The 12759-nt window shown below is 41.2% G+C and overlaps 1 protein-coding gene across 1 annotated transcript in view; it reads left to right on the forward strand.

The window, feature by feature from the left end:
- IGDCC3 (immunoglobulin superfamily DCC subclass member 3) overlaps positions 1-12512 on the forward strand; it is a 67600-nt gene extending 55088 nt beyond the window's left edge. The window contains exons 9-14 of the mRNA XM_061557995.1: positions 1154-1318; positions 1786-1974; positions 2421-2525; positions 3936-4077; positions 6267-6495; positions 8275-12512. Of these exons, the coding sequence (XP_061413979.1) occupies positions 1154-1318; positions 1786-1974; positions 2421-2525; positions 3936-4077; positions 6267-6495; positions 8275-8745 (1301 nt within the window). The 3' untranslated portion in view covers positions 8746-12512. The remainder of the gene's footprint in view (positions 1-1153; positions 1319-1785; positions 1975-2420; positions 2526-3935; positions 4078-6266; positions 6496-8274) is intronic.
- Positions 12513-12759: the final 247 nt, after the last annotated feature.

A 12759-nucleotide genomic window follows, 5' to 3' on the forward strand; every position in this document is an offset into this window, starting at 1 on the left:
ATAAAGCTGCGGCTTGCTCGCCCTGTCCTTCCCGAACAAGATAGATGAGTTGGAGAAGTGGTTGTTCCGCTCCATGACATCACAGAGGGGCGCAGCTTGCCATGAACTCTTAATCTTGCTTAACGCGCAGTGGGCGCGTTAAACACAGCTAACAAAAGTCTATGGCCCCATGGCCTGGGCATGCTAGGTCCCCTCTCATAACTCATCTCCCTTGCGTTTGTTCTCGGTGGTCAATTGTGTGAAATAAATAATCTTACATCTGACCAAGACTGCGTACCTGGGCAATGAGAGAGCATCACAACACTATGCTGGTGACAACATCATTGCTAGCAATGTAGGCGGGTTCAGACAGAATGTGATGTGTACGACACATACAGATAATTTGACACAAATCAAGAGAAACTCCTCTCGTACCTAAATTATAAAACCCATATTTGAGAAGTTCTACTTTACTCAATTTGGGCATTGCATTACTTTAACATTTTTCAGGGGTTGATGTTGGAACTTGTTCTAGATCCACCTATTAAAAAGGAGCAAAATGCACAGATTACATTTTGGGAAAAAAACTTGTAATGTTATATGCATATGCACTTTTCATCATGCTAATACGCCTTAAGGTCCTAATTTAAATTCACATTAGCGAAGTGGTGGGTATAGTACACTCTGCAATCAGTATCTACATTCGATTCCTGGCCATAGATAATGTGAGTGGTGAATGATAATTGCACTGACAAGTGTGGTGAAGTATGGTCAAACAACCCCTGCCATGGCTTGACATGGCATGGGGAGCCCTTCATCCAGCAGTGGATTTACAATGAGCCTGTAAATTGCTATTATTGAGTAATACTTGACTTTAGTAATGTTTAATACATTGTACTCTGTGAAATTAGGTAAGTACATTTGGTATTCAATTCACACCATTCTTATATGTCAAAGGCTATCGCGGTGACACGATAAATTAATCATGCTCCGTTGATGTTGACTTTATATTCTTGATGAGTAATCAGACACTAAATTGCAGTTAAATATTTTTAAACAACTGTTTACGTACATTAGATATGAGATGAGCGTTTTTTTCACGATCTCTGTGCCTTTAAATTCGTTGCTTTTACTCAGAAATCTGCGTTAAAAAAATATGCTCGACTTGTCACAGACTCGGAGGATCAGGAGTATCAGGAGGCAGTGAGCCAGACGACCGTACAGCGCACGGTGTTGGAGCTCGAGCCATCCACCCACTACACCTTCTACGTCAAGGCCTACTCGTCGATTGGAGCGAGCCAGCCCTCCGACTACGTCACCGCTGAAACGCTCGGCGAAGGTAATCCCCCGCTGATGGCCAACTATGCACTGGAGTCAACCGTTGTCATGTTATATTCTTATATTCTTGGTTCTTTCGGTAACATTACAAATTCATTGTAATGTTATCAAGCTTTACTCTCAACGTGGTCAAGCGCCATTGTTTTCCGAAGATTGCCTTACATTGGTCGTCGTGCGCTCCAGTCTAGAATCTAGTGTTAAATAATGTAGTGGTGGTAATAATGATGGCCTCGACAACTGTTAAACATAAAGTTGAGATATGAAACGTGGTTTACGTAGGTTACGTAGAATTTACAGTTTTAATGTTTTCTGTTGCTTTATTACCGTATTTATTTTACGTATACTCTTTTATGGCAGTGTCCATCTTGTGAGAGCGATATAGCACTGACCGTAATATTAAAATTTCGCGGTGCCATGGCTGCTGGTGCCTCTCACCTGCCTACCATTTCTCCCTCCACCATCGCACAGTGCCTGCGGTGCCGGCCCTTTTCACGCGCATCCTCAACAGCTCCGCCGTGCAGCTGAGTTGGGAGCCGTCGGTAAAGCTGGGCCGCATCCGTGGCTTCAAACTCTATCACGGCAAGATCTACTCGACACGCCTGCAAGGGCCCCTGGAGCTCGCGGCCAATGTCACCAGCTACGAGCTTGCGCATCTCGGTAAGTTGCCAGCGGTGTTTTGCACAATGTGGGACGCAGTGGTTTGCCGAGTTTTGAACAGAAGGATTTAAGCTTCGGATTACACTGACGTTGTCCCCGTACCTCCAAACTCGAGCACTCATTGCCCTCCTCTGCCGTTCCTCACAATCACAATTCAGAATCATTTTAGACACATTCCAATTGCTTACTACTTTATTATATGCATGTCTGACAGTGAATTAAAGTAGGTAAAGAGCTTTTGACCGTAACTCTTAAAAATAATACTTTTTTTAATCATATATTTGAAATCTCATGTGATGATGTATTTGTTCATGCTTTTACAACCAATAATGTCAGCCAAGCTAATATACTGTACTTAAAATTGCATTAAAACAAGTGTTAGCGATACAGTACGTTTCTTCGAGGTGGAATGAAGGGTCTTAGTGTTGACTTTGCTCACCCTGCAGAGTCCTACGCTTCGTACGAGGTTCGCCTGCTGGCCTTCAACGAATTTGGAGACGGAAACTTCACAGCGCGACTGGTGTCACTCAAAGACAGCCCACAGGCCGCGGGTAAATCACTAACGGTCATTCTGGTGTCAATGCTTCTTCTAATCAGAATAAATTCGACTGTCTCCAAAAACACAAATGGCTCATATACTAAGCGTGTGCGGTTGATCGCATGTATTTTTTACAGAAGCATGGGTAATCCAAATTCATATGTATGTCAGTACAACTGTATTATTGCGATGTTAATGTGTTCTAGTGTCAATTCCACAATCTTGGTTGCAGCATCAGAACATGAAAATTGCTAAATAATGATTTTTGTTGTTTTCATCTGCTATTGCTATAGAAGATGTTTTAGTTTTTCATTAGTGCAGGATGTTGAATTTATTCGTTCGATAATTTTGTATTCGCATATCCTTCCAGGTTCTACTCCATTTGGTAATCAGTGTTTATAGATTTGATCCAAGTGTTATAATAGGCCATAATGACTGATTGAAACATTTATTTTTTATGCACATTCATGATTTGCCTTTGCTCTAAATAGTCTGCTGTGTTTTCTAGTGCATTCCATCCACTGGCATTTTTTATTCTGTGCAGCAAACTTGTTGTTACGTGACTTTTGTTTCGCTCATATGCATCTCGGGTTCAAATTCGCAGACTTTTTTTTAGGTCTTCAGTAATTTCCAGGAGTTCATGTTATTGTTTGTAATAATAACGATGGTCTCAACATATATGAGATCAAACTTTCTACTTCTATGATTATGCTTGTACGTTTTTCCTGGCTCCTCTACATTTTGTGTATTGATGATGACATCCAGATCAGAAACACGGACACTGACAAAAACATGAAATTAAATCTTAAAAGTGAGCAAAGAAGCATGGGCAGGTGCATGCTTGGCATTGAACTAAGAGACAGAAATCAAACCACATCAAATTGACTGCAAAGGAAAGTGGGTTTGGTGGATTTGAACAAGACTCATCACGAGGAAGGATATGAAACTGGTGACAATGTAAGCTAAAGGGTGAACTCACTGGAGAGGAGGCCCATTGCACAGATGGAGTGATGATTAAATCGGCTCACGTAAAACAGTAAGATGGATTGCGGTGTCACATTGCCGTAAAGGATGTTGATAACGTGGGGAAGCCTTCATCAGGCAGAGGATATAAATGGCTGCTGATGATGATATCAGTCCAGGAGTGATGGTCAATCTCAAGCTGTCCATAATTATGCCTACGTCATTCACCCAGGCAGATTCGTAATGACCACAGGGATAAGTGGCCTTGAGAATTGGACATGCATCTGCCCGTTGACATATCTGGCAGCACTTCACAGGTGTAATAAGTTCTATTCAACATTTAAAAGGACCATATGTCCTGTAGAGGTTTAGTGATCCAAGAATAATTGTATAATTGGGATAGGTGTTGCCAAGAAGCGGGCTTTGCATTATGGGTTATGTTTTGTTTTCCTTCAACCAGTGCTGGAGCCGACCGGCACGGATTGTGAGGGAGATACATGGCAAGATGGGGCATCTACCACAGGCATCGTCATCGGAATCCACATTGGCCTGGCTTGCATCGTCATCTGTGTCCTCTTCCTGCTTCTGGGATACCGACGCAGGTCATCACCTGTGCACCAAATCATGGCACACGCACACACAGATAGACGTGGTTGGACGATTTGTGGATAGTGTGATTGCTGCTGAGCCAGTTTACTTCACGTATTGTGGGCACTGCACTATACCTGTCCAGAAATTATGTGAAATCACAACCGCGGGTTCTATTTTATATAGTGTACACTTTACAAATAATCTGACATCAGTTACAAGATTTGCAGCTGGTGTCACAGCCAAAACTTGAAACCGAACATTTTCCCATTACTACAGAGTAAACATTAGAATTTGTATCTACAACGTAACATTTTTCCTTAAAGACAAAATTCTCGCATGGTCGGGTAAATAGCTTTGATTAAATGGTTTTAGACTAGCATTTTCATATTGTCTGGCTACATGCTCTGAGAAAATTACACATTTCCCTCGCTTTATGCGGTAGATATGTTCCAAAGCAAAGGGCACACAAAGCCGAACGGCACGAGACAGTTGCTTACCGAGCAGCGCAATGCAGTGCAGGCAACGATGTTGTCCAATGTCTTACCGCATAGCTGAGTGAATTGAAACTGCATATAGAAAATTTAGGGTAGAAGTATATTAGCCGCATTCGTACGAAATCGCACAAATCGACTCTGCATGAAATGAGGGAAACCTGTACTCTACAGCACATTACATTTTGCTATAACATTTTCTAAAACTTCACATCATGATGGATACAATAGCACTTTTAAAATAACATAGTAAAATCCTCTTTTCTCCGTGCACTCTATTATGCACGGTGTCCAAAGCATCCACAATTTCCCCCTTTATCCATGGATCCTTAAGGATTTACAGAAAAACTCAGATTAAAATGTAATGTAGATAATTTAGATAACAAAAAAAATGTTGCTTCAGTTTCGCGACTGTGGATGGCACCACCATACTCTGATGTTGTCCTCTAATGCATTCGAAATGAAGCAAGCCACACTGCTCATTTCTTTCAAGTGAAAATGCAATCGCTCAGCTCCACGGAGCAATTAGTTGCAGGACCCTTATGGATTGTGTTTCATGCACCCAACACACCGAAGTACAATGTAGGTCATTGCTCTTCTCATGAGCAGGCATCATAGTGAGTGGATGCACACAGATAGGCCCCTCACCTCGTCACCTTCCAACCGGTCAGCAATGGTGATGAATAAAATTTATTTTTTATTTCAAAAACAATCCATTCCTGGTGTGGCATCACACCAATAGCATGAGAACGGCAGTTCCTTCAAACACACAAGCCCCACATGACGACTGGGCTTCCCTTTAATTGCTTTGCTGGTGATTGAGAGGAGGTGAATGAGGCTGGATGCCCACATCATATAGTGAACACCAATTGATATGAACAGATTAAAAAAAATTACGTGTGTATTGCGGCACAAACAAAGTGCAGAGTGACGCGATTTATTTTGCGTCGTTGCCTGTGAATCACTGTCAAGGGCAGCTACTGTTACCCATGAGCTGACTTGTCCACGACCGAGTCCACTGACATCATGAACACTTTCTTTTTATTTAGGATCTTCACTCCATTCAGCAGAGGATACTCATTCCATAGGTTAGCCTAAAAAGTGTGTTATCAAACGTAAGAAATGTTTAAGCAACCGTTACTCGAGAAGCTGAACTGCTTAATTTTCAAAAGTGCCCCAACGGATTGTGCTTTTGTCATATGCTATGCTCTACTTCTCAGTTATTATCCTCGCCTCGTCCAACATTTTACTCATTTATTCACGTATTTATATTTGTGACTCACGGCGCTTTGACTTCCTCGTATAAATGTGCTTCGTACGTGTAATGTATTGCTATTTTGTTATTATAAAGCTAAGCACTAAATTTCGATTTAAAGCTTTCGTGACTGCAGGGATTCATCTTCTTGGTTCTTTCAGTAAAGTCACGTAGAATGGAAATAATAAAATAATAAAAATAAACATAATAAAATAATTCTCACGACGTTTAGGCCGCAACCTGTTCTTCACCTGAGGACGGCTGCTTGCATTGTGGCCGAAACGTCGTGAGAATTATTTTATTACGTTTTATTTGTATTATTTTATTATTTCCATTCTACGTGACTTTACCGAAAGAACCAAGAAGAAGCTAAGCACTGTTTGCCATTCACCCGTCAATTGGCGATTCTGGCGGGGTTGGCTCACGCCGTTTCTCTCCGCACTGCGCGTCGAAGGTTTTTCGGGTGGCCCGGTGTGAGCGAGGGGCGCGCGGGCCGCCAGCACAGCAACGGGGCGGCACCGGGCGGTGGCGGTGGCGGCGTCGCTGGCAGGGTGAGGGCCAGGCAGCCGGCCCCCGCCGCGGGCACCGAGAGGAAAGGGCCCCAGCAGCACCAGTCCACGCTGCTGCTCGCCGAGCCACGCGAGCTCGAGTGCTTGGTGTCGGAGCCTGACATTTCAGACCTTGTGAGTGTTTAGATTTCGATTTAAAGCTTTCGTGACTGCAGGGATACATCTTCTTGGTTCTTTCGGTAAAGTCACGTAGAAGGGAAATAATAAAATAATAAAAATAAAACATAATAAAATAATTCTCACGACGTTTCGGCCACAACGCAAGCAGCCGTCCTCAGGTGAATAGGACTGCTGCTTGCGTTGTGGCCGAAACGTCGTGAGAATTATTTTATTATGTTTTCTTTTTATTCTTTTATTATTTCCCTTCTACGTGGCTTTACCGAAAGGACCAAGAAGAAAAAAAGTTTTAGATTGTAACTGTGGAGGGATGCCCGTGTGTGTGTGTGTGTTGAACTTTCTTTGCACCGTACGTAGTCAACTGCCCAAATCGGAGGTACGATGAAACAACGATAAAGTTAGTATATGTTTTTAAAATGGCAGCGGTGTTACGTTTTTTTCGCCCCTAATTATGTGCTGTGAAGCGAGGGTTATTCATCTGTTTAACATTCTTTAACCTGTTATTCCTTCCTTTTTCTTCACACATTAGTTTAACAGAAGTTTGTCATATGCTCATTTTCACAGGAATGATGTTGGCACAAGCACAGTGACCACTTTAAAAGGGGTAAACATCTGATCCACTTGTGCTTTGCTTTCATAAAAGTGGAATACTTTTTCATTAAGTTAGTGCTGTAACGTTCATATTAGCTTCATCAACCAATGTACAAGAAAAAACATAACCTGATTCTAACTCATATTAAGTAGCAATACTGCATTTACTTAATATTTTCTGAGATACATGTAATACAAAAAGTGTCAATGCTATATAAAATTGGCCATCCCCTCTCACCAACTCTCCCACTGAAATAATCATCGCCGCAGTCATCATCACTACTACCGCTGCTATCTTCATCACAACAACCGCCACTGTAATCATCACCACTTCCCTTCACCTGTCATTCCTCCAATATTCCACCGTCATGGTATGCCCACCTGGCCCTCCCTTTGCTGCCATTGTTTTGGCATGGCCCCTAGCAATCCCACCCTATCCTTCCCTGGGTTGTGCCCCCCAGAGTACCACCCACCTTGAAACGCACTGGCCGATTGAAGGATTCTGCGCACAGAGTGGAGGCGTAAGGGTGGTCAAGCGAAGTAGTGAACAATTCTGAATGAGGGGTCAAGCTAAGCGAGTCATGGGTTCGGTGGATTCAGTGAATGGTTGTTCACTTGTGTGCATGCATACCACTGAGGGGGTAGAGTACTGCAATCAGTTACATGCGGACATGAGATGAATTAGAGATGCACATGGCAGAGAAGGTTATTGCCAGCTTGAAGAGGCTATTGTCTAAAAGTGGATGAAGAACAGTTGACCATGGTTTGTTTCAATATTTTCTTCTGATGTTTCATATCAAAGAATAATTGAAATATTTGCACATTGAAGCAGAGCCAATAACATTAAATAAAAATACAGGTTTGTAAATGTATAGCATTATCCCTTCACTCTGTAAATATGTAGACTTTGTTATAATATTTGGCCATTTAAATTGGCAAAGAATATTTGTTTTATATTAACAGGTAATTTTCTGATAGCAAATGTGTGAATGCTAGAAGACCGTATTTAAATCCTGAGACGTACAAATCTGAAGTCTGAAATAACAGCGTACATGACTTTAACACAAGTGAAAATTTAGTTACAGCGATTTAGTTACAACTTTTTAGCTAATCGGGATTGATACATGGGTGAAGAGGGGTCATAACCTTTAATATAATTCATATATGTGGTATTCTGTCTTGCAGGTCAATGGAACATTGACAAATGTTGATAACGGCGTATTGATGGATGGTGTCTGTGTGGATTTCGACTCTTCTTCGGTTCCACGTGGCAACCCGTTGGATCAGCAGCAAAAGGCTCAGAACATCCCTCAAGAGTCGCACTCCATTGTGCACAGGAACCAAGAGTCCTCCGAAGAGCTCAACGCTGACTTAACCTCGCAGTGCGATACACAGCCGACCGCCATCACGAGAGTGGATTCAGCAGCTTCTGTGGAGATTGTGTCGTATGTGAGCGACCTTCAAGAAGTTTCAAATGAGTCAAAGGAGGAGAGCAACTCTGACATTTCAACGGATGAGGCCCAAGAGACAAGCCTGCTATCGAGTGGTGTGGCCACCAATTCATCCGCCGATTCCTCCCCGAAACCATTTTGCAAGCTGTTGGAGAATGGCTGTGGGAAAGCAGCTGCGACGGAGATTTCTGTCGCACTCCGATAGGCCGGCTAACAACCAAGGAGCCTTTCCAAATGTTTCAAAAGTACTTTTTAATATAACCACAAATACCGTCTGAATGTCGAATTGCTATTACCGATTTCCAGTCCACTGTTTTGGTATAGCACTGATGAAGGAATTTTCTGGAATAAGCAACTACCTCAAGGTTATTTTTTGTTAATTTTTTTACACTATTTGATAATACAATTGCTCAGATGGAGAAGCTCCTTGCTCAGATTTTATCACAGGCCAGTGTTGTCACTCAGGTCAAAAGTTGAAACTCAATGCCCAACGTATCTACCTCAGGGCTAGCAGGAGACCCACGTGGCGTACGTGGGACTTTGTGAGGTCTCTTTCTTCCGTCAGGTACCAGAGTCAGCCTCTTGGTCTGGTGGAGAAGCCAGTACCAACATACATCCTCCGCTTCACAGCCTGGAACTGCAAGGGGCTATAGGTGTTTTTTATAGCTGAGACGTATTACTACTACTGACACCTCTGTGTGAAACTAGCGGGGTTAAAGACAAAACAGAAACACGTTATTGTTTTACAGACACGTGCATATTGTTATGTCATGTGTCTTAATGTGTTTGTTTTTTTATATCATCCATCTGTTACAAAACTGTGTTGCTGCGGCAAGTCGATAGGTTGGGCGGTGGCCTCTACCTCAGTGCAGTATGAACACCAACTCCATGAACAACGCTGGGCTCTTCAGACTCGCACATTCCTTCCTCACAGGTGGCTGTCACGAGCTGTGTCTTCCAGACCCAACGCTTTACCACACTCCAGCAGGCAAGCAAGCGTCACCATAGGATCCAGACATGTTTTGCTGTGTGCTCCGTTCAGTGCAGATGCCTTGAGCGTCCAGTTGGGCTTCTTAAAACAAGTGAATGTAGCCAAAGCCAGAATAATTTATTTATTTGGCATGATGCGCATCTTTTAGTTCCTTGCTGAAAACCTAAGGGCATTTTGGAATTTTGTTATTGAGGCTGAGACTTCATATTGTTATATATTGAAATTGAATTTGTGTCATACTCAAAATCATTATGAGAGATAATGTCAAATACTGTCGTTGGGCGGCAATTGCAAATAAAACGGTTCAAGCCTTAAAGCATTAGGAAGTCTAAAATGTATGAACATTCAATATCAAACAATGATGAAATCCAGCCTTCGCTGTTTTATTAATTATTTTTCATGTTTTGTGTTTTTTTTATTATTAACAAAGTTGAAATGTGCATAGATTGCGTGTATTACAAAGTGTTATTTTTTTGTTCTCCATTACAAATCACTTGCAGTTCTCTCCAGGCAGTAATTTTACATATTACAAGTAACTTAATGCCAGTATGTAGAAATGTCAGGTTTCATGTTGTAATGTTGAAGAAATATATATGTTAACATTTCCTTGTTTTGTTTATCCCTTTTGAAATACACTTCGTTGAAGTGTAGACTATAAAGGCATGCTTCTTGACCAAATCATTTGTTTTAGTGGTGTGAAGAGATGTAACTGAACCATGTGTACATTGATGTAGTCCAAAGTAAAAGGTGTTTGTTTTAGAAGGATTAATTATCCATGCATGACACATTGAGCATATGATACGTGGACAGTTATTTTTATTCACGAAGCACTTAGATTACAGATATTAAAATACGATAACTCTAAATTGCTGTAGTTGATTATTTGTACGTTTGGCTTTAAATAACCTTTGTTGGTATATCTTTATTTTAAATCAAAACCAAAATGTTTAAGTTTTTTTCGGGGGGGGGGGTATTGTCAAACTACTGTAAAATATAAATATTTAAAAGTGTTATTGAACATTAAGGTATCATGTATTCCTTTCTTGTTTGCCAAGTTATATTTTTTGTGGAAATGGTTTTCTGTATACCATGTTTTCACAGTCTATGAAGCTTTATCAGCATTACTAGCTTGCTCTGTTTTAGTAGTGTTTAGTCATTACATGGCAACACAAGTTAAATCATGTAAGTGTAAAAAATAAAAATAAAAAAATCTGTGTTTTTGCATGTTGTTTTGTAGATTGTAAAAGGGTTATTTAGAAGAACTAAAACTGCTCAGCTTATCATTATATTACCTTCTAAGGACCTCTCAGACTTCAAACTGATGAAGAAAACCAAAATATGTGTTCGTATAATGCTGGAAGGCTGCACACTATCTCAAGAAATGTTGGTGCTCTTGAAAACAAAACCGTCAGTATTTTACTGGAACATTGTAAAACGACAGTGTTCTCACCTCTCAAACAAATCTTGTGTTGTCTCACGTACGGTGAAGATACAAAAAAGCGTGATCAAATATTGCGGATGTGATAAAAACGTAGGACAGTCAATAATACCTTTTTAAAAAAAAAAACTACTACCACAGTTCAAAACTCGCTCATGAATGCAAAACTCGCCCATCGGTCGTACCACGGCGTAGCTTTTCGTGGCTGTGTTGTGAAGCTCTGACCGATGCGCTGCCGGGTCGTGCCGTACGGCTGTTCGGCGCGATGTCTGACATTTAGCTCTGCAAGCTGGGAAATTCACGTGGAACTGCAGTGAGACGTCATGCCGAACAGCACGAAAAAAAAACCCATAGACACATCGGAGGAGCTCTCAAACATGCGAACTTGATGCATAACGCCAACGAATATCGATCAATCCGAGGCTTCTGCAGAAACCGCATGTGACTTGCGTATTAGTTAGCCTGATTGACATTGTAACCAAAGTAATTGAGTGAAATCCCATAGAATTCGATGTTCCATGATCTGGCACTGCTCTGACATTTGTCGATGCGGTTGGCATTGTGCATGCAGGTTGAACTTGGTTGCGTCTACTGTAGCCGTGCAGCTGAAACACGTGGCTCTCTTGTGATCGAGTGACCCTTGAGGAGCACAGACATCTCAGGGAGGGAACAAACTCTTGTTTTATACGTGTTTTCGGATGAATGTAAAATATTCACAGGGTATTTTTTTACGCTGTCCGGTTTTTCTTATCTGGGCATTATTCATGCATTGGGAAAATGCAAATGATCACACATCCTCACAATATAACTTCGCAGCCATTCATCTTTGCGTTCACTATGTAATGTAAGGCATTTGCAGAAAACCATTGTTTGCTAGCAAACTTGTGTTAGCCATGAACTGTATCTCGATGGTTAATTTTTTTTTCTTCCAGTGGACTGTGTGACCACTTGTATGCTTGTGTTGACCGATTGATATTCTTGTAACGAGAACACTTAGGGTGAAAACTATGTGCGTACATGACATTGATTTGTATGTGTATTGTATTTTACCCTGATTGATATGTGCTTTAAAAACGGTACCAGTAGAAGCATTTAGGCGAGGTAGCTAAGTATTGAGTAGGTTGCGGTAGTGAGTAGGAAAAATGGACTCGGCTATGGTTTAAACAAATGTTATTGATCTACCTATTGTAATGCTTTGGAAAGAAAGTAAGCAAATTTCCAGCATGTGTTAGTGAATAGCTTTGCTCGTGCGCGCTGAACCATTGTTTGAAACCGCGTAAACCAATGTGTTTTGAATGTTGACTCACCTCTAAGCCTCAGCCATCTTCATAGAAAACATCACCGCCTCATGGCACTTCAGTTAGAGCACTTTTGTACGTGGAATTGAAGCATTCACTTAAACACAAAACACCATTTCACCGGAGTTGTTTTGCTTTATACCGTTTGTATTCTGTTCTCATTGACAAAGTAGCAGCCTTAAGCTGGGGTTGTCTATTAATCTCTAAAGTGATGTAAAAAAATAAATTGTCATCATATAAGCTTACAGTTTTCCGTCTGTGAAGTTTTTTTGTTATTGTTTTGGCTGTGGAATGTTGTACATTACGCTTATGGTAGTGCCTCTTGTGTCTGCTGGGGTTTTGTGACCCCATTACTCTACAAATGACATTCACACATGAAAAATAACAACAATAACCTCCGGTTATCACGGTTGGCTATGTATGGTACGAAATAAGTGCAACATACATGTATACATGCATTTCAATGTATGTGTCTTGAGCTTAAGAATTAAG

Source organism: Lethenteron reissneri, chromosome 24 (assembly GCF_015708825.2).
Source record: "Lethenteron reissneri isolate LAM-NWPU_2019-01 chromosome 24, ASM1570882v1, whole genome shotgun sequence".
NCBI lineage: Eukaryota > Metazoa > Chordata > Hyperoartia > Petromyzontiformes > Petromyzontidae > Lethenteron > Lethenteron reissneri.